A 24,050-nucleotide genomic window follows, 5' to 3' on the forward strand; every position below is an offset into this window, starting at 1 on the left:
CCGCCCGCCCCCGCGCCGGCCCAGCAGCTCTGGGTGGCACGGACAACCCCGAGCCCCGATCCGGCCTCCGGAAGCCCCCGGCCGCTGTGCTGGGCCTTCCCCCGCCACGGGACGCCTTGTGGGGTCCCCCAACACCCCCCCCCCCAAAACATCACGCGGGTTGGGCCGGATTGTGAAGGACGCGGCCTTCCAGGGCCGCCCGGAAAGCAGCTTCGGCCCGGCCACGCGACCCTCCGGGGCGGCCCAGTACAGGGAGTGGGGAGAAAAGGGGCCTCCCCGCTTCCCACCCCAAGACGGGTGGGGCCCCAGCGCGCCGGCAGACGAGACTCAGGGCCAGGCGTGTCCCGCGTGGGCTTGTGGGTGCCTTAGACTGAACGCAAGGGTAGGTGGAGGCCAGACCACTCAGACGTGCGTCTCTCCCGGCGCCGTCCCGCCCTCCCGGGCCCGCCCGCGTCCAGAGACCCGCCACGAGCTCGGTCTGGCCTCGTAGCGCAGCGTCCCGCCGTTCCCTCCTCCCTCGTAAGAAAGTCTTGTAAGTTAGCGGTTGAAGAGTGGAAGGTAGGTAACCAGACTGGGAATTTTCTGGAAGGCGTCTTTCTTTCTTTTATTATGGTTTTTCTCATCATCATCACCATCACCGCTGTTTCTTGTTTTATTATGGTTTTGGATTTATTTTTTCCTCCCCCCCTCCCTTTCTCAGCAAGTCCGTTCCTTCCAGCTCATTCCTTGGTTGGTTGTTCCGCTTCTGCCTGATCCCCTCCCTGGGCACTTTTGGTTGGGGTGGCTGGTCAAGAAATAGAGGAGGGGGCCCCAGGAGCCTATTTAGATCCAGTTGAGGGGTGCTTGGTGTTTTCCTCCAAGCGAGACTGGGAGGGTCATTCTATTAATAGCAGAAGCAAGCCGCTGGGGTCCGTGGTAGGCCAGCGTCTTTGAGGGCAGGGGATTCTGATGCGTTTCTGGCCCCGCGCCCAGCCCCGCACGGGCCTCCGCACGGACGTGGGGCTCCGTAAGCGCCTGCCGGCGGCTTGGGGTGTCCTTGCGTCTGGACGCGCAGCAAAGCCAGCGGCGAGGGGGAGATGGGCTCCAGGCCGCCAGCCGCTGGGGGAGTGTGGCCGGCCGCCCGCAGCGGGCTCGAGCCGGTGACGGCCACCCACCGAGCCTGGGCTCAGGCTCCTGCGGCCACCCCCACACCTCAGGCGCCTCGCCCATCACGGGGACCCACCTCGGGGGTTTTGTGGGAAGGGTTGAGGGAGGTGAGATTCAAAAAGCACCGGAGAGAGGCCCTGCCACCCGCTCGGTAGGCAGCCAGCTTGTAGAAAATGGGGGAGGCAGGCTTAGAGATGGGGTTCCCCACCTGTGGCCGGGGTGCGGGGGGTGACGGGCTCCAGCCACCCCTCGGGGCTGATGGGAATTAAATGGCACAGTCCGTGGGAAGCGCAGAGGATGGTGCTTCACGCGCAGTGGGGCCCATTGTCTGTAAAGAGCGTGGGCGTTGGGTGCACAGTAGGTGCACAGAATGCAGGGCTGCTCAGGAGTGTGCATAATGCCTTGCTAGGCACAGAGTAGGTGCTTAGTATGTGGGGGCCGTGGCTGTTATTCCACAAAGATCTTAGTGCAGGGCTCAGCACACAGTAGGCACTTACCCTGTGGGGGCTGTCGTTATTCCACAAAGCCCTTAGTACAGCACCTGGTACGCTGTAGGTGCTCCGTAAATGCAGTTTTCAATCTAAAGGATTGGACGGTTCCAGGCACAGCAGATGTTCAAAACCTGGGGGCTGTGAATACCATTTTGCGTAGCCCTTGGCACCGTATCTGGCATACAGTAGGTGCTCAATAAGTGGCTCTTGCTATAAAGAGGTTAGCCTGGTACTAGGCACATAGTAGGTGCTCAGGTGGACACTGCTGTCAGTCTGCAAAGTCCCTAGCGTGGTGTGTACACAAAGTTAGGTGCTCAATAAGTAAGACCTACTGTTATTTTTACATAAGCTCTTTAAGGCGGTGCCTGGCCCACAGTAGGTGCTTAATATATGGGGGCTATTGCCGTTATCTGATAAAGCCCCTAAAACAGTGTTTGGCGCACAGTAGGTGCTTAAGCGAGATAGTAATTTAACCTAGAAGGTTTTTAGTATAGTACCTGGTGCATAGTAAGTGCTTAATATGTGGGGAGTATTACTGGTATCTAATAAACCCCTTAGCACAGTGCTTGACACCCAGTGGGTGCTTAAGAATCGAGCGCTTTTAACTTACTGTAGAAGGTATGGCTTCTAGTACATAGTAGGTGCTTAATATTGGGGCCTTACTACCTGTTACCTGATAAAGTTCTTATCACAGTGCATAGTACACAGTAGGTACTGCATAAATGACAACCGCTGTTTTTCAGTCTTTAGAAGGTTAGTAAAATGCCGGGTCCATAGTAGGTGCTCAGTAAATGAAACTTATATTCATCTGTAGTGGACTTAGGGTGGTTCTGGCTGCACAGTAGGGGCTCAAAAGAGGAGAACCATAATCTATCAAGATCGTGGCACACAGCAGACACTAACCATGGACTGTGTTCTATTCTAACAGTCCCTGGTGCATAGTAGGTGTGCCATAAGTAGGCACTCATTATTGTCCTATAAAGCCTTTGGCATCCTAACTGGCACACAGTAGGTGCTCAAGATCTGGGTGTTATTTTCTCTAAAGCTCTTTGCACAGTAGCTGGTATACAGCAGGTGCTCAGTTAATGGAGCTTTTGTTTTTATTCACTGAAGCCCTTGGTGCCATGCCTGGCATACAGTAAGTGCCCAATAAATGGGGCTTTTATTGCTCTTCTGGCACGGTGCCTGGCACATAGTAAGTGTTCAGTCAATAAATGTTTATTGTTACTCTTTGAAGCCGTTGGCAGGTGCCTGGCATACAGTGGGTACCCGATAAATAGGGCTTTTATTGCTGGGACTGGCACATAGTAGGTATTGAACAAATATTTCTACTGCTATACCATGAAGCCCTTGGCGAGTGCCTGGCACATAGTAGGTACCCAATAAATGGGACTTTATTGCCTTTCCCCGGCAAAGAGTCTGGCACACAGTAGGTGTTCAGTAAATAAGTATGTTTACTATTACTCTGTGAGGCTTTTGATGGTGTGCCTGGCACATAGTAGGAGCCTGATAAATGGACTTTTATTGCTCTGACACTGGCACACAGTCGGTAGTCAACCAGTATTTCTACTGTTATACCGTGAAGCCCTTGGCAGGTACCTGGCACATAGTAGGTACCCAGTATATAGGGCTTTTATTGCTTTTCCCCTGGCACACACTAAGTGCTCAATAAATAAGTATGTTTACTGTTATTCTGTGAGGCACTTGGTGGTGTGCCTGGCACCTAGTAGGTGCCTGATAAATGGGCTTTTATTGCTTTGACACTGGCACACAGTAGGTAGTCAACACATACTTCTACTTATACTGTGAAGCCCCTTGGCAGGTGCCTGGCACATAGTAGGTACCCAGTAAATGGGACTTTTATTGCCTTTCCCCTGCCCAGTGCCTAGCACACAGTAGGTGTTCAGTAAATAAGTATGTTTACTGTTATTCTATGAGGCTCTTGGTGGTGTGCCTGGCACCTAGTAGGTGCCAGATAAATGGGCTCTTATTGCTCTGACACTGGCACACAGTAGGTATTCAGCACCTAAGGTGCTTTACTGTTATTTCTCCTTGGAATAGTGGCACATCGTGGGCGACTAGTCGCCGTGGCTCTTACTGTATTCCTCTGGCACGATGCCTTGTGCATAGTAGGGGTCGAGCAAACAGGTGCATTGACTGTTGCTTTTGAGGCCCTCATCACAGAGCCTGGCACCTAGTAGGTGCCTATTAAGTGGGCTCTCACGATGCTTTTCCCCCAGTCACGGGGCCAGGCCCGCAGCAGCTATGTGCCCCGTGGGGACCGTGGCTGCCCTCTGCCCGAGCCCTACTGTGCGCCCGGCAGGTGCCGCCCCGGGTGGTGAGCGCAGCGTTCTTGGCCAGCCCTCCCGGCCCCCCTCCCCGCCCGCCCGCCCATCTCACTTTTCGTTGCCGCCCACTTCTTTTGGGTTCGACTTCTCTTTTGGTTTGGTTCTGTTTTGTTTGTTATCATCTTCTTTTTTATTTTCTCTTTCCCATCTTTTGTTTCCCCGCCCCCTCCCCCGCCCATCCCGCCTCCCTCCCCCCACGCTCTCCCCCCCCCAATAGAACCGTCCGCCCCCCCTCAAGACGTTAAATGCGTCAGCACCCGCTCCACGGCCATTTTGGTAAGTTGGCGCCCGCCGCCGCCAGAAACGCACAACGGGGCCCTGGTGGGCTACAGCGTCCGCTACCGACCGCTGGGCTCGGACGACCGGGACCCGCAGGAGGTGGACGGCATACCCCCGACCGCCACTCAGATACTGCTGGAGGCCCTCGAGAAGTGGACCAAGTACCGCGTCACCGTGGCCGCGCACACAGAGGTGGGGCCGGGGCCCGAGAGCTCGCCCGTGGTCGTCAGCACCGACGAGGACGGTGAGCACCGGCCCCGGGGTCCCCCCCGCGGGCCCCGGCCCCAGGGTCCCCGCTTTGGAGCCTGCCTTCGCTGGGAGACGGGGCCGGTGGTCAGCGGGCGCAGCCAGCCCCATAGGGGGACATGACGCCGGGAAAGCAGCCTCCCCGAGAAATCCCGGGCGTTGTTTTCTCTAAAGCTCTTGGCCCGGTAGCCGACACACAGTAGGTGTGCAGGAAACGGGGTCTTACTGGTACCCCTTGGTCTTAAAATTCCTTGAACCTGGAATTTATGGTTCTAGACCTTCTGGGACACCTGGGCTTGGAAGCATTCTTCTCCTGAGCCTCAAGCCTACAAGTGGAAACTAGCAGCCCCGCATTTCAGGCCAAAAATAATAATAAATAGCAGTGGACGGGAGCGGGTGTAGCTCAGTGCTTGAGCGCCCGCTGCCCATGTATGAGGCCCCGGGTTCAATCCCTAGTATGTCCTAAAAACAAACAAACGAGAAAAACAGCTTTTACTGGGGCATATGTAGCTCAGTGGTTGAACACCTGCTTCCCATGTATGAGGTCCCGGGTTCAATCCTTAGTATGTCCTAAAAACAAACAAATGAGAAAAACAACTTTTGTTGGGGCATATGTAGCTCAGTGGTTGAGCACCTGCTTCCCATGTACAAGGTCCCAGCTTTGATCCCCGGTACCTCCTAAAAGCAAACGAGCAATAAAACCAGCTCTCATTGGGGAGCGATGGCGCTCGGTGGTTGAGCACCTGCTTCCCACGTCCAAGGTCCTGGATTCAATCCCCCGAACCCCCTAAGGAAAAAAAAATGATGGAAACCGTGAAAACAAGAAACAGTAATACCTACAACAAAATGAGGCCCCGTCAGCTCCCAGGAACCTGGGATTTAGACCCCCCGGACGGGACCTTGCCCTCTCTCGAGACCTCGTACCTGGCAAGTCCGTTGCCAGCTGTGTGCTGGTGCCATTAGCGACCGGCTGTCGGGGGGCTAGAGACCCTGGTTTGTAGCCCTGGCGGGGTACTGTGGCGAGAACATTCCCCCCATGGCCAACGGCCAGCTAGAAAGTCCGAAGCTGCGGAGTCGAGTGGGTGGTCCCGGGCGTGGGGTCCGAGGCCGGCAGCGGAGGCTCCCGGTGAAGCCGTGGCTCCTCGGTCCCCAAAGCCCGGTGTGCTCCCCGAGCCGTCAGCCCGGAAAGTTCCAGCGCAGCCTTCGTTTAGGACCACCCCAGGGAGAAATGAGGCAGGGGGGGCGGGGGCTCCCGGTGGGCCTGCCTGCCCGGGGCCTTAGGGACATGGCGTGGGACCGCCAGGTCCCCTCGCCCTGGGCGATTGTGGCGTCGGCTCTCCGGGCCTCAGTTTCCCCATCTGTGGAACAGGAATACGAGCGCCTGCCTCGAAAGGGATGGACGGGGACGCTGCGGGTTAAGGTCTTAGGACGCTCCCACCCCAGGGTCCCGGGGGGGCAGACGACCCAGGCTCCAGAAGCGGGGTGGGGTGGCGGGCGGCCTCAGTTTCCCTTTTGTGTGCCGGCACAGCGGCGGCACCCTGGCACCCACACCCCCTCCCCCCGGGTAACCGGCCCCGCCCTGCCCGCCAGTGCCCAGCGCGCCCCCGCGGAAGGTGGAGGCGGAGGCGCTCAACGCCACGGCCATCCGCGTGCTGTGGCGCTCGCCCGCGCCCGGCCGCCAGCACGGCCAGATCCGCGGCTACCAGGTCCACTACGTGCGCATGGACGGCGCCGAGGCGCGCGGGCCGCCGCGCATCAAGGACGTGATGCTGGCCGACGCCCAGGTGCGCCCCGGGGCCGGGGGGGGCGGGCGCCCCGGGACCCCCCCCCCCCGCGCCCCCGCTTCTCTGCCGCCGCCCCGCTCACCTCCCTCCTCTCTCCCCCGCCGCCTCCTCCCGCCTCAGTGGGAGACGGACGACACGGCCGAATACGTGAGTAGCGCCCCCTCTGCTGTGCTGCCCCCGCGGGCCGTGCCGTGCCGCCCCCCCCAGTCCTCCCCGCACCCCAGACCCCGGCTCTCCCGCCCCTGGGCCTGCCTCCCCATCGGCGAACGGGATGTTCTCGCCACGGGGGGGCGCAGGTTAGAGGTCTCCCCCCCAGGGTCCCCCAGCCCCCCCTCCCCCCGTGTCCCCCCCCAGGCCCCGCCCACCTGCAGTCCCGATTCCGGGATGTTCTCGCCACGGGGGGCGCAGGTTAGAGGTTCCCCCCGCCCCAGGGATCCCCCCAGGCCCCGCCCACCTGCAGTCCCGATTCCCACAGGCGCCCCCTGGCTCCCCTCCCCCGCAGCCTTGCCTCTCTACCCCTCCCCCTCCACGCACACCTGGAATACCTGCCCTCCCCAGGTGTCCCTCCCCTCCCTCCCCAGCGGGAACAGCTAGCGGCAGCTCAGAACTCAGCCGCCCTTTCCACCCTGCCTGGCCTAGAAAGTTCTCTCGCTGGCTCAGGCGCCCCTCTGTTATAGCCCACGAGCACTGAGAGAGCCAAGCGCTCCCAGGGGCGGCATGGGCTGCCCCCGGCACCCCACCACGGCCAGTCACCCCTCACGGCTTTCACAGGAGACCCCCTCCCCCCAGGCTCGCTGTGCCTCTCAGGGCAAGTCTCTGCCCCTCTCTGGGCCGCCCTCGGCCCCTCAAACGAGCCTGGAGTCACTCCAGCTCAGCGCCCCCCAGCGCCGAGGCCCCAGAAGGGCCTGAGCGCCAGGCTCAGGGGTGGGAGACCCCGTCGGCGCCCCCTCCTCCTGCTCCTCTCCCGCACCCCCCCTCCCCGAGCTCCCGGGCATGTTGGACTTTGTGGATGTGTGCACGTACGTGGTGTGACCGTGCCAGGGCGCCCGCGGCCCCACTCGGTGTGCGCGTCGGGGGCACGCATGTTGAATGTCGGGTGGGCCGGCGGGCGTTTACAGAGTGCCTCCTAACGGCCCGGTCCTGCCCCAGACGCTGGGGCGTAGCAGAAGCTTGGGCGCCCCGGGCCCGCCCCCCCAGCGGGTCACGAGATGCAGGTGCACGTGCGGCTCCAAAGTGGCCGGGGCAGGATAGAAATGCCGGGCGCCCATTTCCAGCCGTGCCCCTTGCTCTGGTGTAAACGTACCCCCGGCCGTCGGTTTTGAGTGACCGAGGCGTGGCCGGGTAGAGCAATGCCGCCCCCCAGATAACGGCAGACGCAACGAGCCGCCAGAGCAGCGGCCGGTGTGAGCTCCTTAAACCGATCGGGGTAGCTGTCTCCTCCGTCTTTAACAGAACTCATTTGAGCGTAAACCCGTCACTTCGTTCTGATGACGGCGGGGTGTTTCGGAACCCGCTGCCCGGGTTTGCGAGGCGGACGGTCAGACCCCCCCCCCGCCCCGAGCCAGCCCACGGCCCCTTGGGGGCTCCCATGGGTGCAGAGGCCGGCATGTGGCACGTGCAAAGGCCCTGAGGCAGGACCAGCCCGGCGTTTCGGAGGAACGGGGAGGAGGCCCGCGGGGGGCACGGAGGGCAGAGGGCCAGGGGGCGCGGGGGCCTGGCCACGAGGCGGGGACCCCGGGGGGCCGTGTGCTGCTGACTGCGCGTGAGCCTGTGCGTCCGCCCCGCCGCCCCCGCGCTGACCCGCCGCCCCGCCCGCAGGAGATGGTCATCGCCAACCTGCAGCCCGAGACCGCGTACTCCATCACGGTGGCCGCCTACACCATGAAGGGCGACGGCACCCGGAGCAAGCCCAAGGTGGTGGTGACGAAGGGAGCAGGTAGGCCGGGGGGGGGGGGGGCGGTGGGAGCGGGTGGGTGGCCCCGCGCCGCCCTTCCCGCCCTTTGGGGCTTGGCTCTGCCTCGTGCAGGTGCTTCCCCCCGTCCCCCCCGCCCCAGTTGTCCTTTCGGGCCGATGTGCCTGGGGGCCACCTTGATGGGCGGCCCTGCCTCAGTTTCCCCTCCTGGCCCCTCCAGACCCCTCCCGTTGGTCTTCAAGGGGGCGCTTTCTCTCCCCGGAACATTGAACCAAGAGAAAGAGGCCGGTGTGGGGATGGGAGGGAAGGAGAGCAGGCGTGCTCGAGGGACAGCCAAACCCTCCCGCCGCCACGGCCTCCGTCCGCAGTCCCCCCTCTGCCCACTTGCCCGACGGTCAAGGCCTCCCAGGTGGACACGGCCCATCCCGCTGTCCAACCCCAGCGCCGCTGCCTCCAGGCAGCCACCCGTGGTCTCTCTTTCTCCCGCCGCCCGGCACGGCACCCTCCTCCTCTCGGGGGCGTTGCGTCAGAGCGGCATTTGCCAAGCAGGACACCCCCTCCCCCCACCCTGGGCGTCCCCAGCGGTCCTGGCCTAGAAGCCCGGGTTGGTTTCGGGGTGACCCCAGAACCCGCACGAGCCGCAGGGTTCCATCCGGCAGAGCTCCGGCCTGCTCAGGCGAGGAGCAGTTAGACAAGGAAAGGAGTTAAACAGGAAGGGGCTGCCGCGAGGCTCCTTCGGCGCAGCCCGACCTCAGGGCCTTTGCACGTGCCGTTCCCTCTTCCCCGGAACACTGTTCCCCTCGGTCCCCCCCAGCGACGCCCCCCCGAGCCTCCCCCCGTTGACGCCCGCCCCATGTCCCCGCAGTGCTGGGCCGCCCCGCCCTGTCGGTGCAGCAGACCCCCGAGGGCAGCCTGCTGGCGCGCTGGGAGCCCCCGGCCAGCGCCCCCGAGGACCAGGTGCTGGGCTACCGCCTGCGGTTCGGCCGCGAGGACGCGGCGCCCCTGGCCACGCTGGAGTTCCCGCCCTCCGAGGACCACTACACGGCGACGGGCGTGCACAAGGGCGCCACGTACGTCTTCCGGCTGGCGGCCCGCAGCCGCGGCGGCCTGGGCGAGGAGGCGGCCGAGGTCCTGACCCTGCCGGAGGACGCGCCGCGCGGCCACCCGCAGATCCTCGAGGCGGCCGGCAATGCCTCGGCCGGCACCGTCCTGCTCCGCTGGCTGCCCCCTGTGCCCGCCGAGCGCAACGGCGCCATCGTCAAGTACACGGTGGCCGTGCGGGAGGCCGGCGCCCCCGGCCCCCCCCGAGAGACCGAGCTGGCCGCGGCGCCCGAGCCCGGCGCCGAGAACGCGCTCACGCTGCGGGGCCTGCGGCCCGACACAGCCTACGATCTCCAAGTGCGAGCCCACACGCGCCACGGCCCCGGCCCCTACAGCCCCCCGGTCCGCTACCGGACTTTCCTGCGGGACCAAGGTAGGCGCGCGGCATCGCCCGCACCCAAGACGGACCGGGCCCTGCGCCCGCCCCCGCCCCAGTCCCCTCCCTCTCCCCCGCCCAGGTAAGTGGCCGCTTTTCTCCTTCTGGAACGCTCCAGGCGAGCCCGGACCCCCCGGCGCCGGCGTTTTGGCAAAGGTGGGACGTGCCTCGGTGGCGCCACCGCCCCCTCCACCCCACCCCGTCCCCACTCTCCGTCCCCCTCCTCCCCCTTCTCTCCGCAGCCCCCCACCCCGCGGCCGTCTCCAGCGGCAGGGACTTGGGGACAGGGCAGGCAGGGCCGGGACAGGGCCAGGTAGGAAGGCCACGGGCGCCGGCGCAGAGGTCCCCAGGGAGCACCTGGGCCGCCCCCCGCCCCGCCTGGCCCCGGCCCTCACCCGGCCTCTCCTCTGCTCTCTCCCCGCTCGGCCGCTGCCCGCCGCAGTCTCACCCAAGAACTTTAAGGTGAAGATGATCATGAAGACGTCGGTCCTGCTGAGCTGGGAGTTCCCCGACAACTACAACTCACCCACGCCCTACAAGGTGCGGGCAGGGCGGACGGGGCCAGGGGCTTCGGCGGCCAGGAGTGGGGCTCCGTCGGGGCTGGGGTTCAACCAGGGTGAAGGCTCGGTTGGGATCTGGATTCTGCTGGGGTTGAAGCTGATCTGAAGTCGGGGTTCAGATGGGATTGAGGCTCAGTCTGGGACTGGGATTCAGCTGGGATCAGGACTCAGTTAGGGTTGGAGCTAAACTAGGATTGAGGCTCAGATGGGATTGAGGCTCAGTCTGGATTTGGGGCTCAACTGGATTTGGGACTGAGTCTGGGATTGGCTCAGTTGGGGTTGGTTGGGGCCAGCTGGGATTGAGGCTTAGTGTGGGGTCAGGTTTCAGTCTGGGTCTGGAATTCAGCTGGGATAAGGGTTGGAGCTAAGCTTGGATTGAGACTGAGATAAGGTAACGGTTCAGTCTGAGATTGGGACTCAACTTGGGTCAGGGTCAAGTCTGGGATTGGCTTAGTCAGGGTTAGGGCTGAGTTGGAATTGAGGCTCAGTCTGGAGTTGGCACTCAACTGGGTTTGGGACCATGTCTGGGATTGACTCAGTCAGGGTTGGGCTTGCCTAGGATTGAGGTTCAGCCTTGGGTTGGGCTCAGTGTGGGGCTGGGACTCAACCAAAGCTGGAATTCAGCTGGGATCAGGGCTCAGTCAGGGTTGGGGCTGAGTTAGGATTGAGGCTCAGTCTAGGGTTGGGACTTGGCCTGAGGGTGGGACTTATCCAGGGTTGGGATTCACCTGGGATCAGCCCTCTGCCCAGTTTCAGAGCTCAGCCAGAGTTGGGACTTAACCAGAGTGGTGGTTTGTCTGGGATTGGGGCTCAGTCTGGGACTGGGATTCAACTGGGATCAGGGCTCAGTAGGGTTGGAGCTAAGCTAGGATTGAGGCTCAGATGGGATTGAGGCTCAGTCTGGAGTTGGGGCTCAACTGGATTTGGGACTGAGTCTGGGATTGGCTCAGTCAGGGTTGAGGCTCAGCTGGGAGCGAGGCTCAGCCTTGGGTTGGGCTCAGTGTGGGGCTGGGACTCAGCCAAGGCTGGAATTCAGTTGGGAACAGGGCTCAGTCAGGGTTGGGGCTGAGCTGGGATTGAGGCTCCATCTGGAGTTGGGACTCAACTGGATTTGGGACCGTGTCTGAGATTGACTCAGTCAGGGTTGGCGCTGAGCTAGGATTGAGACTCAGTCTGGGGTTGGGACTCTTCTTGGGGATGGGACTTAGCCAGGGTTGGGATTCACCTAGGATCAGGGCTCAGTCACATTTGGGGCTGAGGTAGGGTTGAGGCTCAGATGGGATTGAGGCTCATTCTGGAGTTAGGGCTCAACTGAGTCTAGGATTGGCTCAGTCAGTGTTGGGGCCAGCTGGGATTGAGGCTCAGTCTGGGTTCAGGACTCAGTCTGGGTCTAGGATTCAGCTCAGATCAGGGCTCAGTTAGGGTTGGAGCTAAGCCCAGATTGACGCTGAGATGAGATTGTGGTTCATTCTGAGATTGGGACTCAACTTGAGTCAGGGCCAAGTCTGGGATTGGCTTAATCAGGGTTAGGGCTGAGCTGGGATTGAGGCTCAGTCTGGAGTTGGGACTCAGCTGGGTTTGGGGCCATGTCTGAGATTGACTCAGTCAGGATTGGGTTCAGCTAAGATTGAGGCTCAGCCTGGGGTTGGGCTCAATGTGGGGTCTGGCCTCAGTGTGAGACTGAGATTCAGCCAAGGCTGGAATTCAGCTGAGAATAGGGCTCAGTTAGGATTGGGGCTGAGCTAAGATTGAGGCTCAATCTGGGGTTGGGACTCCACCTGGGGATGGGACTTAGTCAGGGTTGGGATTTACCTACAATCAGGGCTCAGTCAGCGTTGGGGCTGAGCTGGGATTGAGGCTCAGTCTGGAGTTGGACTCAACTGGGTTTGGGACTGTGTCTGTGATTGGCTCAGTCAGAATTGGCATCGGCTAGGATGGAGGCTCAGCCTGGGGTTGGGGCTCAGCCTGAAGATGGGACTTAGCCAGGCTTGGGATTCACCTAGGATCAGGGCTCAGTCAGGGTTGGGGCTGAGATAGGATTCAGGTTCAGTCTGGGATTGGTACTCTGCCTAGGAATGGGACTTAGCCAGGGTTGGGATTCACATAGGTTCGGGGCTCAGTCAGGGTTGGGCTGAGTTTGGATTCAGGCTTAGCCTGGGATCAGCCCTCTGCCCAGTTTCAGAGCTCAGTCAGAGTTGAGGCTTAACCAGAGTGGCAGTTTGGCTAGGATCAGGGCTCAGTTGGAGCCAAGGCTCAGCTGGGATCAGGGCTCAGCCGGGGCTGGAGCTCAGCCGGGATTGGGGCTCAGCCGGGGCCGGGCTCAGCTGGGATCGGGGCTCAAGCCGGGATCGGGGCTTAGCCGGGGCCGGGCTCAGCTTGGATCAGGGTTCAGCTGGGGCTGGGGCTCAGCTGGGATCGGGGCTCAGCCGGGGCCAGGGCTCAGCTGGGGGAGCTCAGCTGGGATCGGGGCTCAGCCAGGGCTGGGGCTCAGCTGGGATCGGGGCTCAGCTGGGATCGGGGCTCAGCCAGGGCCATGGCTCAGCTGGGATCGGGGCTCAGCCGGGATTGGGGCTCAGCCAGGGCCATGGCTCAGCTGAGGGGGCAGCCAGGATCAGGGCTCAGCCAGGGACCGGGGCTCAGCCGGGATCAGGGCTCAGCCGGGGTTGGGGCTCAGCCGGGATCTGGGCTCAGCTAGCGGGCTCAGCCAGGGCGGGGCTCAGCCCAGGGCCAGGCCCAGGCCCCTCTCAGCCGCCTGGCCCGCAGATCCAGTACAACGGGCTGACGCTGGACGTGGATGGCCGCACCACCAAGAGGCTCATCACGCACCTCAAGCCCAACACCTTCTACAACTTCGTGCTGACCAACCGCGGCAGCAGCCTGGGCGGCCTCCAGCAGACGGTCACCGCCTGGACCGCCTTCAACCTGCTCAGCGGCAAGCCCAGCGTGGCCCCCAAGCCCGACGCCGATGGCTTCATCATGGTGTACCTGCCCGACGGCCAGAGTCCCGTGCCCGTCCAGTACGCCTGACCCCCCCACCAGTCTCCCCCTCTCCCCAACCCTAGAAACACCTGCGCTAGCCAGCTTGGCGACCGGGACAAGCCACCTCACCTCTCTGTGCCTCAGTTCCCCCACCTGTATAGAATGGGGATCACGCTAGCCCCGACTTGCGTGACGGTCGTGACAACGAGTTGTTGTCACCGAAAGTGGTCCTATGTCTGCTCCCCAAACATAGGTGTGGCCCAGGTCCAGGGTCACCCATTGAGGAGAGGAGGCAGAGAAGAATTAAGACCTAGAGGAATATGTGGGCACTGGAGCTGGGGCTTTGGAGGATGTGTAGGAGTTTGTCGAGTAGAAATGCCTGGGACGGGCTTTGTAGGCAGAGTTGAGGTTATCACTGATGTATTTAGTGAAGTTACGTCTTAGGAATTCCTTTTGAGAAAACTTCCCTGCGTTTGTTGTCAAAGGCCTGGAGGCTTGAACCAGGAATCGTGGTCATTCGTAGTTGGGGTATAGCATGGAGAGCAGAAGGGAAGACTCAGGGAGGGAGGGCTCCCCGGCGGCCCCCTCGGTCATGCCCCCGAGCAGCCCCTCTCTCCCTCTGCCCCGTGTCTCAACAGGAGCTACTTTATCGTGATGGTGCCCCTGCACAGATCTCGGGGCGGCCAGTTCCTGAACCCCCTGGGCAGCCCCGAGGACATGGACCTGGAGGAGGTAAGGGCCCGGGGCTCAACTCACGGGGCCCGATGGAGTGCCGGCTTCCTGTGGGGCCGGTCGCTCCCTGCCAGACTCTGAGCTGCCCGTCCCTCTGTTCCCCCAGCTCATCCAGGACATCTCCCGGCTGCAGAGGCGGAGCCTGCGGCACTCGCGCCAGCTGGAGGTGCCGCGGCCCTACATCGCGGCTCGCTTCTCGGTGCTGCCGGCGACCTTCCACCCCGGTGACCAGAAGCAGTACGGGGGCTTCGACAACCGGGGCCTGGAGCCCGGCCACCGATACGTCCTCTTCGTGCTGGCCGTGTTACAGAAGAGCGAGCCCGTAAGTTCCCCGTGGCACCCACTCTCAGGCCGAACCAGATCCAGAGCCAGGCAGAGACGGGGCGAATTGGAGGCTGGAGGAATCCCAAGGGGAAGGCTTTTTGGAGGAAGGGACTTGGGAGCTAGGGCTTTGAGGGATGAATAGGAGTTTGCCAAAGAATGGCCTCCCAGGCAGCCAGAACAGCCTGGACAAAGGTCTGAAGGTTTGGGTCCGAGGAGAGCGGGCACGGATGGAGGCCCCTGTCCCTGCAGACGTTCGCGGCCAGCCCCTTCTCAGACCCCTTCCAGCTGGACAACCCCGACCCGCAGCCCATCGTGGATGGCGAGGAGGGGCTCATCTGGGTGATCGGGCCCGTGCTGGCCGTCGTCTTCATCATCTGCATCGTCATCGCCATCCTGCTGTACAAGAAGTGAGGCCCCCCGCCACCCCCCAGCGGCAGGGACAGCTTCCCGGGCGTGGGCGAGATGGTTCTGGCGAGGGCCATCCCAGGATGGGCCCCGAAGCCCCCGGGGTACAGCTGGGGAAACCGAGGCCCACCCAGGCGGCTAAGCCCCTCAGTCGGTCACACGGCCGGGGATTGGGTGGCGCTGGAGGGCTTGAACCATCCAGCGGCTCGACTCCTCCTGTGAACCCCACACCCCACTCGGGAGGATCCTGGGGTGTCCCAGAGGGAAGCACTGGAGGGCAGAAGCCACCGCTGCCCCATTTGGACGAGGATGAAATTTACAGGGGCCCATGGGACTTGTCCCAGCTGGGGGGGGCGGTGCTGGAGCTGGGGGGACCCCCAGGAAGGGCGAGCCCCGTTCTTCAAGGAGGTTAAGGAAAGCAGGGGCAGGCCCTGCGCGGCCCGCGTGCCCTCATCTCTCTGCTCTCCCCTCTGTTCCCTTGGTGCCCGCTTTCCGGAACAGCAAACCCGACAGGTGAGAGCGGTCCTGCCCACCGGAGGCTAAGGCCGGGGCGGGGGGACTGGGCCCCCGGGGGCTGCCCTGCAGGTGGCTCAGTGGCCGGCTCTCACCGGTGCTCACCGGCCTCTCCTGCTTGCCCCCCCCCCGCCCCGCCGCCCCCCACAAAGTAAACGCAAGGATTCGGAACCCCGCACCAAATGCCTCCTGAACAATGCCGACCTGGCCCCCCACCATCCAAAGGACCCCGTGGAGATGAGGCGCATCAACTTCCAGACGCCAGGTACACGCTGAACCCTGGCTCCCTGGGGCACACCCAGCGGGGGAGGTGGCTCTGGGGAACAGGGAGCCCCCCGCCACTGCCCCCCAGTGAATCGTGCCCACTGCGGTCAAATCCTTGGTTCCCAAATGGCTCCCACTGCAGGTAAACCCGGGCTCAGCGCGCTAGTGGGTTGGTTCTTCCTGCAACTAAGCGAGGTTTTTTGTTTTTGTTTTTTTTGAGTTGCATTTAACTGGTGGTTCCTGCCCTCTTGGGGAGCTTAAAGGGCATCTAAGAAAAAAACAAAACAGAATAATACCTCATTTCTCCGGGCAGAAAGACTTGTGCCTCCGTAAATATGTAGCCTGCAGGCCACGTGGGGGTGGGTGTTGAGGTTTTTCCTTGGCCGTGTTCCGCAGTCCCTTGACAGCTGCCCCTAGCAAGAAGCAGAAGCAACCCCCACCATGTCCCCAGCAGGATTCAGCTCAGGTCACCTTCCTTGCCTGGTGGAAGAACTCCACCACGGTGTTGTCCTTGATCTCTGGGCTGCCCCAGCTCCTCCTTTCTCACGGTCTCACACCAGCTGACTCTCACCAAATAAGGAATTTTCTATTTAACTGATGGCTGCTGTTCTCCTTATGGGCTCACAGCCCGGTTCCGTGGGCTCCTCCACCTCCATCCTGGTCACCACCTCCTATCTCTGAACTGGCTTGTGTCGGTTCTCTTTCCATCCAAACGAGGATTGTGAGCATGTGTATTTAACTGACGGCTGCAGTCCTTCTCATGGGCTCATGCCTGTCCTCAAATGCCTGTCTTAATGTAGTCCCCTCATCCTTCCTGTCTCTGGACCGGCCCGTGTCAGTTCTGTTCTTATCCAAAAGAGGATTCTAAATGTGTGTTTAACTGATGCGTGTTTAACAGTCCTTGAGGGCTCATGCATGGCTTTAGGTTGTCACCTCTAATGTATTCCTAAAGGAGGATTTTAAATGTGTATTTAACTGATGGCTGCAGTTTTCGAGGGCTCACACCTGCCTTTACGTTGTCATCTCTAACCTACTACCTTTCCTACTCTAGCTCTGACCTGACTCATGTCGGTTCAGTTTTATCCAAAGCAGGATTTTAAATGTGTATTTAACTGATGGCTGCAGCCTCCTTAAGGGTTCATGCACGGCCTCACATGCTATTCCTAATGCTTCTCCTTCTCTTTTCTGTGTCTGGACTGGCTCATGTCACTTCTGTTTCCAGCCAGATAAAGGTTTCAGATACATCTATTTAACTGATGGCTGCTGTCCCCATCAAAGCTCATAGCATGGGCCCGTATGTCCTCTCCCCGTACCCCAGTTTCTCCCTCACCATCCTGCTTCCCCCAAATCCCCTGTGCTAATCCCAGCGGGGGCCCCGAGGCCAGGCCGGTCTGGGGTGGGGGGGACACACTCGCAGAGGAGCCTAAAACTTGGGGTCTTCCCAGGGTGGCGTCTTAGGACCAGGAGCCAGCCCGGGGTACGGCGTCCCTCCTCCTCTCCCTGCCCATCGCGACTTCCGCTTGCGCCCGGCGCGGGGCGGGGGAGAGGGGACCCCACCCCCGCATGTTTTCATTTGTTTATTGTTTGCTGTTTCTGCAGATTCAGGCCTCAACAGCCCCCTCAGGGAGCCGGGGTTTCACTTGGAAAGTTAGTTCCTGTGTCTCTCTGTTCTTGGCTTCCTTTCGCGCACCCCCCCCCTTTGTTTCCATTCCGGGGCACCCCGAATTCCGGGGAGCGGGGGGAGGAGGCCGCCGGGCCATTGAGGTCCGGGGCGTGCGTGACCGCGGGCAGGGCCCTGGGCAAGGTGTGCCTGCGGGGGGCCGCGGCCTGGGGCCCCCTCAGGGGTGGGCTCCTGGGGAGCGGCGGGGGTCTGAGGGGCTTCAGCCAGTCGCGCCAGCAGCCCTGCCATGCCCACCCATGTCGGCCTCTGTTAGGGGACAGGTCCCACCCCCATCCCAGCACCCCCCCCCCGGGGGGGCTCTGAAGAATAAGGATCAACAAACAAAAGGCCCAAAGTGGGGGGGACGGGGAGAAACTCACTCGATCTCCTCCCGCCCCTCGTGAGTTGAGGGGTGGACAGTGGGGGCCCCCCAAGCGAGCTCAAGCCTCCCCGGAACGCGCGCGCCTCCCTGTGTCCCCATCCCCCGCTCCATCCACTCCAGCAGGAAGGCTTTTCTGGAAGTCCTACTGACTCCAGAAGGACAGAAAGGGGTGGCAGCCCCCCGCCCCCTGCCCAGGGACGACCCCGTGGGAATTTTGGGGGCGCTCCGGGGCTGCACCTGCTGCTTCCGTGTCCGCACCACCCACCTGCTTCTCGCCACGAAGAGCTGGGAGCTTGAGTCTGTCGGGGCGGGGGGCGTGGGGACCCCAGGATGGGCAGGCACCTGGGAGCCGGGCCGACCCCTTCCCCCACCCGGGGGTGCTGGGCTCGGCCCCGAAGCAACAGCCGCCTTCCCTCCACCTTCAGACACGGCGCCCGCGCCCCTGCCCCACCGACACCCCCTTCTAACCGCAGTGGTCGGGGACTCACACGGCAGAGCACGCCCCGTCCCACCCCCGCCCCTGAGTGACAGGCGGGGCCTCCTCCTCCCCCAGGCATGCTCAGCCACCCGCCCATCCCCATCGCTGACATGGCCGAGCACACGGAGCGCCTCAAAGCCAACGACAGCCTCAAGCTGTCCCAGGAGTACGAGGTGAGCCGCCCGCCCCCGCCCCAGCCCGGCCTGGCCCGGCCCGCCGCCCACCCCCACCCTGACCCCTGCCGCCCCCCCCGCAGTCCATCGACCCAGGGCAGCAGTTCACCTGGGAGCACTCCAACCTGGAGGTCAACAAGCCCAAGAACCGCTACGCCAACGTCATCGCCTACGACCACTCCCGTGTCATCCTCCAGCCCGTCGAAGGTAGTGGGCAGGGCCCCAGGCGCCCCCCCTGCCCTTCCTGACCCAGCCACGGGGGCAAACAGGGCCCACACCCCCCTGCCCAGGGCCAGTGTGGGCGGATGAGGAACCCGAGGCCTGGTTCTGGGCACAGGCCTGGTCCAACTCCAGCCAGAAGCCACTGGGAGACTCTTTAGACCAGTATTTAACTGATGGCTGCTGGCCCAGTCCAGCTCCAGCCAGAGGCCGCTGGGACTCTTTAGACCAGTATTTAACCAATGGCTGCTGGCCCAGTCCAGCTCCAGTTAGAAGCCACTGGGACTCTTTAGACCAGTATTTAACTGATGACTGCTGGCCCAGTCCAGCTTCAGCCAGAGACCACCTAGAATTTTAGATTGTATTTAACTGATGGCTGCTGACCCAGTCCAGCTCCAGTCAGAGGTCACTGGGAATCTTTAGATCGGGACTTGATGGCTGCTGGCCCAGTCCAGCTCCAGCCAGAGGTCACCGTGAATCCTTAGGACCGGTATTTAACCGATGGCTGCTGTCCGTGATGTGTGATTCCATCCTTTCCATCTGTGGTTCTCAATTGGGGCATTTCCAGCCCCGGGTATACTTGGTGATGTCAGGAGACGGTCTTAGCCGTCACAGCCAGAGGGCAGAGGGGTGCTCCTGCATCTAGCGGGCGTTGCCCAGGGATGCCAGCAACACCCAACAGGGCGCAGCAAGGCCCCCCAACATAGGACCATCCAGCCCCAAATCTCACAGCCCTGAGCGGGAGAGCCCCAGAGGGACAGGCAGGCAGGAGGGCTCCCTGGAGGCAGCAGCCCAAAAGCCAGCCCGGGAGGCCAGAGCCGAGCGTGCCCCGTTGGCCCCCGGCCGCAGGTATCGTGGGCAGCGACTACATCAACGCCAACTACGTGGACGGCTACCGGCGGCAGAACGCCTACATCGCCACGCAGGGGCCGCTGCCCGAGACCTTCGGCGACTTCTGGCGCATGGTCTGGGAGCAGCGCTCGGCCACCATCGTCATGATGACGCGGCTGGAGGAGAAGTCGCGGGTGAGGCCCGGCCCCCCCAGCCCACCCCTGGCCCGCGGCTGCCCCGGTGCCCCCGCCGCTCACCCCGCCCTCTTGCCCGGCGCAGATCAAGTGCGACCAGTACTGGCCCAACCGGGGCACGGAGACGTACGGCTTCGTCCAGGTCACCCTGCTGGACACCATCGAGCTGGCCACGTTCTGCGTGCGGACGTTCTCCCTGCACAAGGTAGCGCCCCGCGCTGGGGACCGCCTGCCCGAGGGGACTCGCCTGGTCCCCAGGCACACCCCAGATCCGCCCCGGCTCCCCGAGAGCCTTTCGACGCCCACATGCACTTGACCTTCCCCGACACAGCTGGCCTGGGTAGCGTGGGACACCGAGGAGATGGACAGGGCAGGTGGGGGCAAGAACTCCCGTTCACCCGTGTGTCCCACACGTACGTGTTCGGGGACATGCCAGGCTCCCGAACAGCAGGGACAGACGGACACACTGTCCTGCCCCGGTGGAGCTCACCACCCCGTGGGCACAGGCCAAATGTGTAAAACGTCCAGGAATCTTGAGCGTTGAAGGAGAACGATAATGCCAGGGAGGACGATAGGGCGTGTGTGTCGGGGGATGAGAAAGAGCCGGGGGGCGTTGGTGCGTGGAGCTCGGGAGGCGAGGTTTTCCCGGGAGAGGGAGAGGCCATGCAAAGGTCCTGAGGAGGGGCGAGGAAGCCCGTGGGGCCGGAGCGGAGTGGGCAAGGGGGGGGGCAAGGAGGGGACAGGGCGGGGCGTGTCCCCTGGGAAGGTGGGAGCCACGGAGGGCTGTGGACAGAGGAGGACCGGCCCCGACTCTGGTGCTCAGAGAAGACAGAGCATGGCAGGGGGATGGGGTGGGACCAGGCGGCGGTGACCCCAGGGGCCGCCGTAGGAGGGGGAAGAGAGGCGGCTGGATGAAGGCATAGCCGACTGCATCAGTCAACGCGAGAGGGGGCAGGGCAAAACCGAACCCTGAGTTGTGGCCTGTGCCCCTGAAGCACGGGGGGCGGACATGGGGGGGACATGGGGGCACGGGCACTGCCCCGCGCACGGGGGGCGGGGACACCAAGTCGGGAGCTCGGGGCGGGCCCGGCGGTGACGAGCCACGTCCCCATGCCCGTCCCCCCCAGAACGGCTCCAGCGAGAAGCGCGAGGTCCGCCAGTTCCAGTTCACGGCGTGGCCGGACCACGGGGTGCCCGAGTACCCCACGCCCTTCCTCGCCTTCCTGCGGCGGGTGAAGACCTGCAACCCGCCTGACGCGGGGCCCGTCGTGGTCCACTGCAGGTAAGAGGGCCGCCCGGGGCCCCCCCGCCGCTCCCCCCCCCCGCCCCGGCCCCCCTCAACGTCGTCGCCGTCCCCCCCCCCCCCAGCGCCGGCGTGGGCCGCACAGGCTGCTTCATCGTCATCGACGCCATGCTCGAGCGCATCAAGCCCGAGAAGACGGTGGACGTGTACGGGCACGTGACGCTCATGCGGTCGCAGCGCAACTACATGGTGCAGACGGAGGACCAGTACAGCTTCATCCACGAGGCGCTGCTGGAGGCCGTGGGCTGCGGCAGCACCGAGGTGCCCGCGCGCAGCCTCTACGCCTACATCCAGAAGCTGGCGCAGCTCGAGCCCGGGGAGCACGTCACCGGCATGGAGCTTGAGTTCAAGGTGAGACGGCAGGCCCGGGCGGGAGGGGGGGGGGGTGCACGAGGGCCGCCGCGCGCTGATCCCCGGCCCCCTCGCCCCGCAGCGGCTGGCCAACTCCAAGGCCCACACGTCGCGCTTCATCAGTGCCAACCTGCCCTGTAACAAGTTCAAGAACCGCCTGGTGAACATCATGCCCTACGAGAGCACGCGGGTCTGTCTGCAGCCCATCCGGGGCGTGGAGGGCTCGGACTACATCAACGCCAGCTTCATCGACGGCTACAGGTACGGCGCCCGCCGGGGCCCCCGGGGGGGCGTGTCCGGTATTTAACTGATGGCTGCTGTCCACAATGTGGTTCCATCTGCGCCTCTTAACGTCATCGGTTCTCGGGGCAGTTCTGCCGCCCAGGGGACGTTTGGCAATGCCTGGGGACATCGTGGGTGGGCCCAGGCGGCGCCCACCACAAAGAACAGTCCAGCCCGAATGTCACTAGTGCTGAGGGTGAAGATCCTGGCTTAGGAGAGGATGTTGCAAGCAGAGAGAGGAGAGTGCCGTGCAAAGGCCCTGGGGTGAGGGAGGACAGCCGACGGCAGCTTAAGGCCCCGTGAGGAGCGTGTGGCCGCCGGGGGTCCTGGCTCAGCCCTCTCTCAGGCCTCCGTCTGCCCGCCGGCCCCCGGCTCACACCCCGCCACCCCCTGCACACCCTGCAGGCAGCAGAAGGCTTACATCGCCACGCAGGGGCCGCTGGCGGAGACCACGGAGGACTTCTGGCGCATGCTCTGGGAGAACAACTCGACCATTGTGGTGATGCTCACCAAGCTGAGGGAGATGGGCCGGGTGAGCCTGGGGGGCCGTGGCGGGCGGGGCCGAGGCTGGGTAAGTGCGGGGCGGGGATGGGGCCAGGCGGCCTGGGGTGGGCGGGGCGGGGCTGGACAGGTGGGCTGGGGCAGAAGGGCGGGGGGAGGGGTCCCAGTGGGAGGGGCCTGGGTGAGCAGGGCCAGGGCTGGACACAGGTGAGCTGGGGCAGAAGGGTGGGGCTGGACAGGTGAGCTGGGGCAGAAGGACTAAGGTGGGCAGGGCCCAGGCTGGACAGGTGGGTGGGGTTGTAGTGGGAGGAGCCTGGGTGGGCGGGTCCCAGGGTGGGTGGGTCATAGTGGGAGGAGCCTGGGGTGGGCGGGGACCAGGCTGGACAGGTGGGCTGGGACAGAAGGGTGGGGCTGGACAGGCGAGCTGGAGCAGAAGGACTAAGCGGGCAGAGCCCAGGCTGGGGGGGTGGGTGGAGTTGTAGTGGGAGGAGCCTGGGTGGGCGGGGGCTCTGGATGGGTGGGGTCATAGTGGGAGGAGCCTGGGCAGGGCCTATGGTGGGTGCGCTCATAGCAGGAGCCTGGGTGGGCGGGGCCATGGTGGGTGTGCTCGTAGTGGGAGGAGCCTGAGTGGGCGGGGCCCATGGTGGGTGTGCTTGTAGCGGGAGGAGCCTGGGTGGGTGGGGCCCATGGTGGGTGTGCTCGTAGTGGGAGGAGCCTGGGTGGGCAGGGCACAGGCTGGGTGGGATCATAGTGGGAGGAGCCTGGGCAGGGCCTATGGTGGGTGCGCTCATAGCAGGAGCCTGGGTGGGCGGGGCCATGGCGGGCGTGCTCATAGTGGGAGGAGCCTGGTGGGCGGGGCCATGGTGGGTGTGCTCATAGTGGTGGGAGCCTGGGTGGGCGGGGCACAGGCTGGGCGGGATCATAGTGGGAGGAGCCTGGGCGGGGCCTATGGTGGGCGCGGTCATAGTGGGAGAGCCTGGGTGGGCGGGGCCCATCGCGGGTGTGCTCGTAGTGGGAGGAGCCTGAGTGGGCGGGGCCCATGGTGGGTGTGCTTGTAGCGGGAGGAGCCTGGGTGGGTGGGGCCATGGTGGGTGTGCTCATAGTGGGAGGAGCCTGGGTGGGCGGGGCCCATGGTGGGTGTGCTCAGTGGGAGGAGCCTGGGCGGGTGGGGCACAGGCTGGATGGGTGGGGTTGCAGTGGTAGCCTGGGTGGGCGGGGCCCAGGCTGGACCAGTGAGCTGGAGCTGCTGGGGCAGCTGGGCTGGCGCTGGCACAGGGGTGACCGTAGCCGCCACCCCCTCGGCAGGAGAAGTGCCACCAGTACTGGCCAGCCGAGCGCTCCGCCCGCTACCAGTACTTTGTGGTGGATCCGATGGCAGAATACAACATGCCTCAGTACATCCTGCGGGAGTTCAAGGTCACAGACGCCCGGGTGAGTGCGGGGACCGATTGCCGGGAGGGGCTGGGAGGAAGAAGAGTTGACCAGTTGGCCAAACACTCGGACCACCGTGTGGGCAGAAGAGAGGGCCGCATTCTGGTGCTGACCCTGTTGTCCCCACCGGACCATGTGGGCCGTCACTCTCCAGGGAGCGTGACCCCAGGGGGTCCGGAGAATGGGAGTGAATGGGGCATTTCCTTGGAGGCAGCAGCACGTAGGTTGGGGAAGAGGGTGGCGTTAGAGGGTGGAAGGTGGCACGGGGGCTTGGGGGTGTGATGGTAACGGGTGGTGGAGAACGCAGCTGTGGAGTGGAAGGGCGGCTGCAGTGGACCAGAGGGGATGGAGAACGGGTGGTGTTGGCCCACGAAGGCTCAGTGGAAGATGGCGGTGTTGGGTGGTCGAGGAACAGTGGGTGTTAGGTGGCGACTGAAGGCCGTTAGCTGAGAGGTGGCCCTGCTGGGAGACGGAGAGGGAATCGGAGAAGATGGGCAGACGGGATGAGTAAAGTCTGTGGATGGATGTTGAAGTCAGATGAATGAATAACCAGCGTTGGGAAGAGTGCTCTTGGTGGTACAAGAGGGCACCCTTGGATGGTGGACTGTGGATTGGAGAAGGGTGTAAAGTTCGAGTGGCAGGGAATGGAGAACCTTGGAAAACAGTGCTATCGGGTGGTTTGTTCATTTCCAGGCTGCTGTGACAGATACCACTGGGTGGGATGGTTTCGACAATAGAGATTTATTAGCTCGTGCTTTTGGAAGCTAAAGGCTGGTTTCCTGCCA

The 24,050-nt window shown here is 63.2% G+C and overlaps 1 protein-coding gene across 9 annotated transcripts in view; it reads left to right on the top strand.

The window, feature by feature from the left end:
• The window catches only part of PTPRS (protein tyrosine phosphatase receptor type S), a 97,363-nt gene that overhangs the window by 66,491 nt on the left and 6,822 nt on the right, over positions 1-24,050 (top strand). The window contains exons 11-32 of one of the 9 annotated variants that reach the window (XM_058282023.2): positions 4,203-4,508; positions 6,101-6,294; positions 6,415-6,441; positions 8,113-8,230; positions 9,072-9,680; positions 10,126-10,223; positions 13,007-13,260; positions 13,861-13,954; positions 14,061-14,276; positions 14,528-14,685; positions 15,185-15,196; positions 15,349-15,461; positions 17,060-17,107; positions 18,056-18,153; positions 18,237-18,360; positions 19,222-19,397; positions 19,483-19,602; positions 20,525-20,679; positions 20,766-21,051; positions 21,134-21,312; positions 21,739-21,865; positions 23,140-23,265. In XM_058282023.2, the coding sequence (XP_058138006.1) occupies positions 4,203-4,508; positions 6,101-6,294; positions 6,415-6,441; positions 8,113-8,230; positions 9,072-9,680; positions 10,126-10,223; positions 13,007-13,260; positions 13,861-13,954; positions 14,061-14,276; positions 14,528-14,685; positions 15,185-15,196; positions 15,349-15,461; positions 17,060-17,107; positions 18,056-18,153; positions 18,237-18,360; positions 19,222-19,397; positions 19,483-19,602; positions 20,525-20,679; positions 20,766-21,051; positions 21,134-21,312; positions 21,739-21,865; positions 23,140-23,265 (3,638 nt within the window). The remainder of the gene's footprint in view (positions 1-4,202; positions 4,509-6,100; positions 6,295-6,414; positions 6,442-8,112; positions 8,231-9,071; positions 9,681-10,125; positions 10,224-13,006; positions 13,261-13,860; positions 13,955-14,060; positions 14,277-14,527; positions 14,686-15,184; positions 15,197-15,348; positions 15,462-17,059; positions 17,108-18,055; positions 18,154-18,236; positions 18,361-19,221; positions 19,398-19,482; positions 19,603-20,524; positions 20,680-20,765; positions 21,052-21,133; positions 21,313-21,738; positions 21,866-23,139; positions 23,266-24,050) is intronic. The other 8 variants (XM_058282026.2, XM_058282024.2, XM_058282025.2 and 5 more) reach the window with 8 other exon arrangements.

This window comes from Dasypus novemcinctus, chromosome 19, assembly GCF_030445035.2.
Source record: "Dasypus novemcinctus isolate mDasNov1 chromosome 19, mDasNov1.1.hap2, whole genome shotgun sequence".
NCBI classification, from domain to species: domain Eukaryota; kingdom Metazoa; phylum Chordata; class Mammalia; order Cingulata; family Dasypodidae; genus Dasypus; species Dasypus novemcinctus.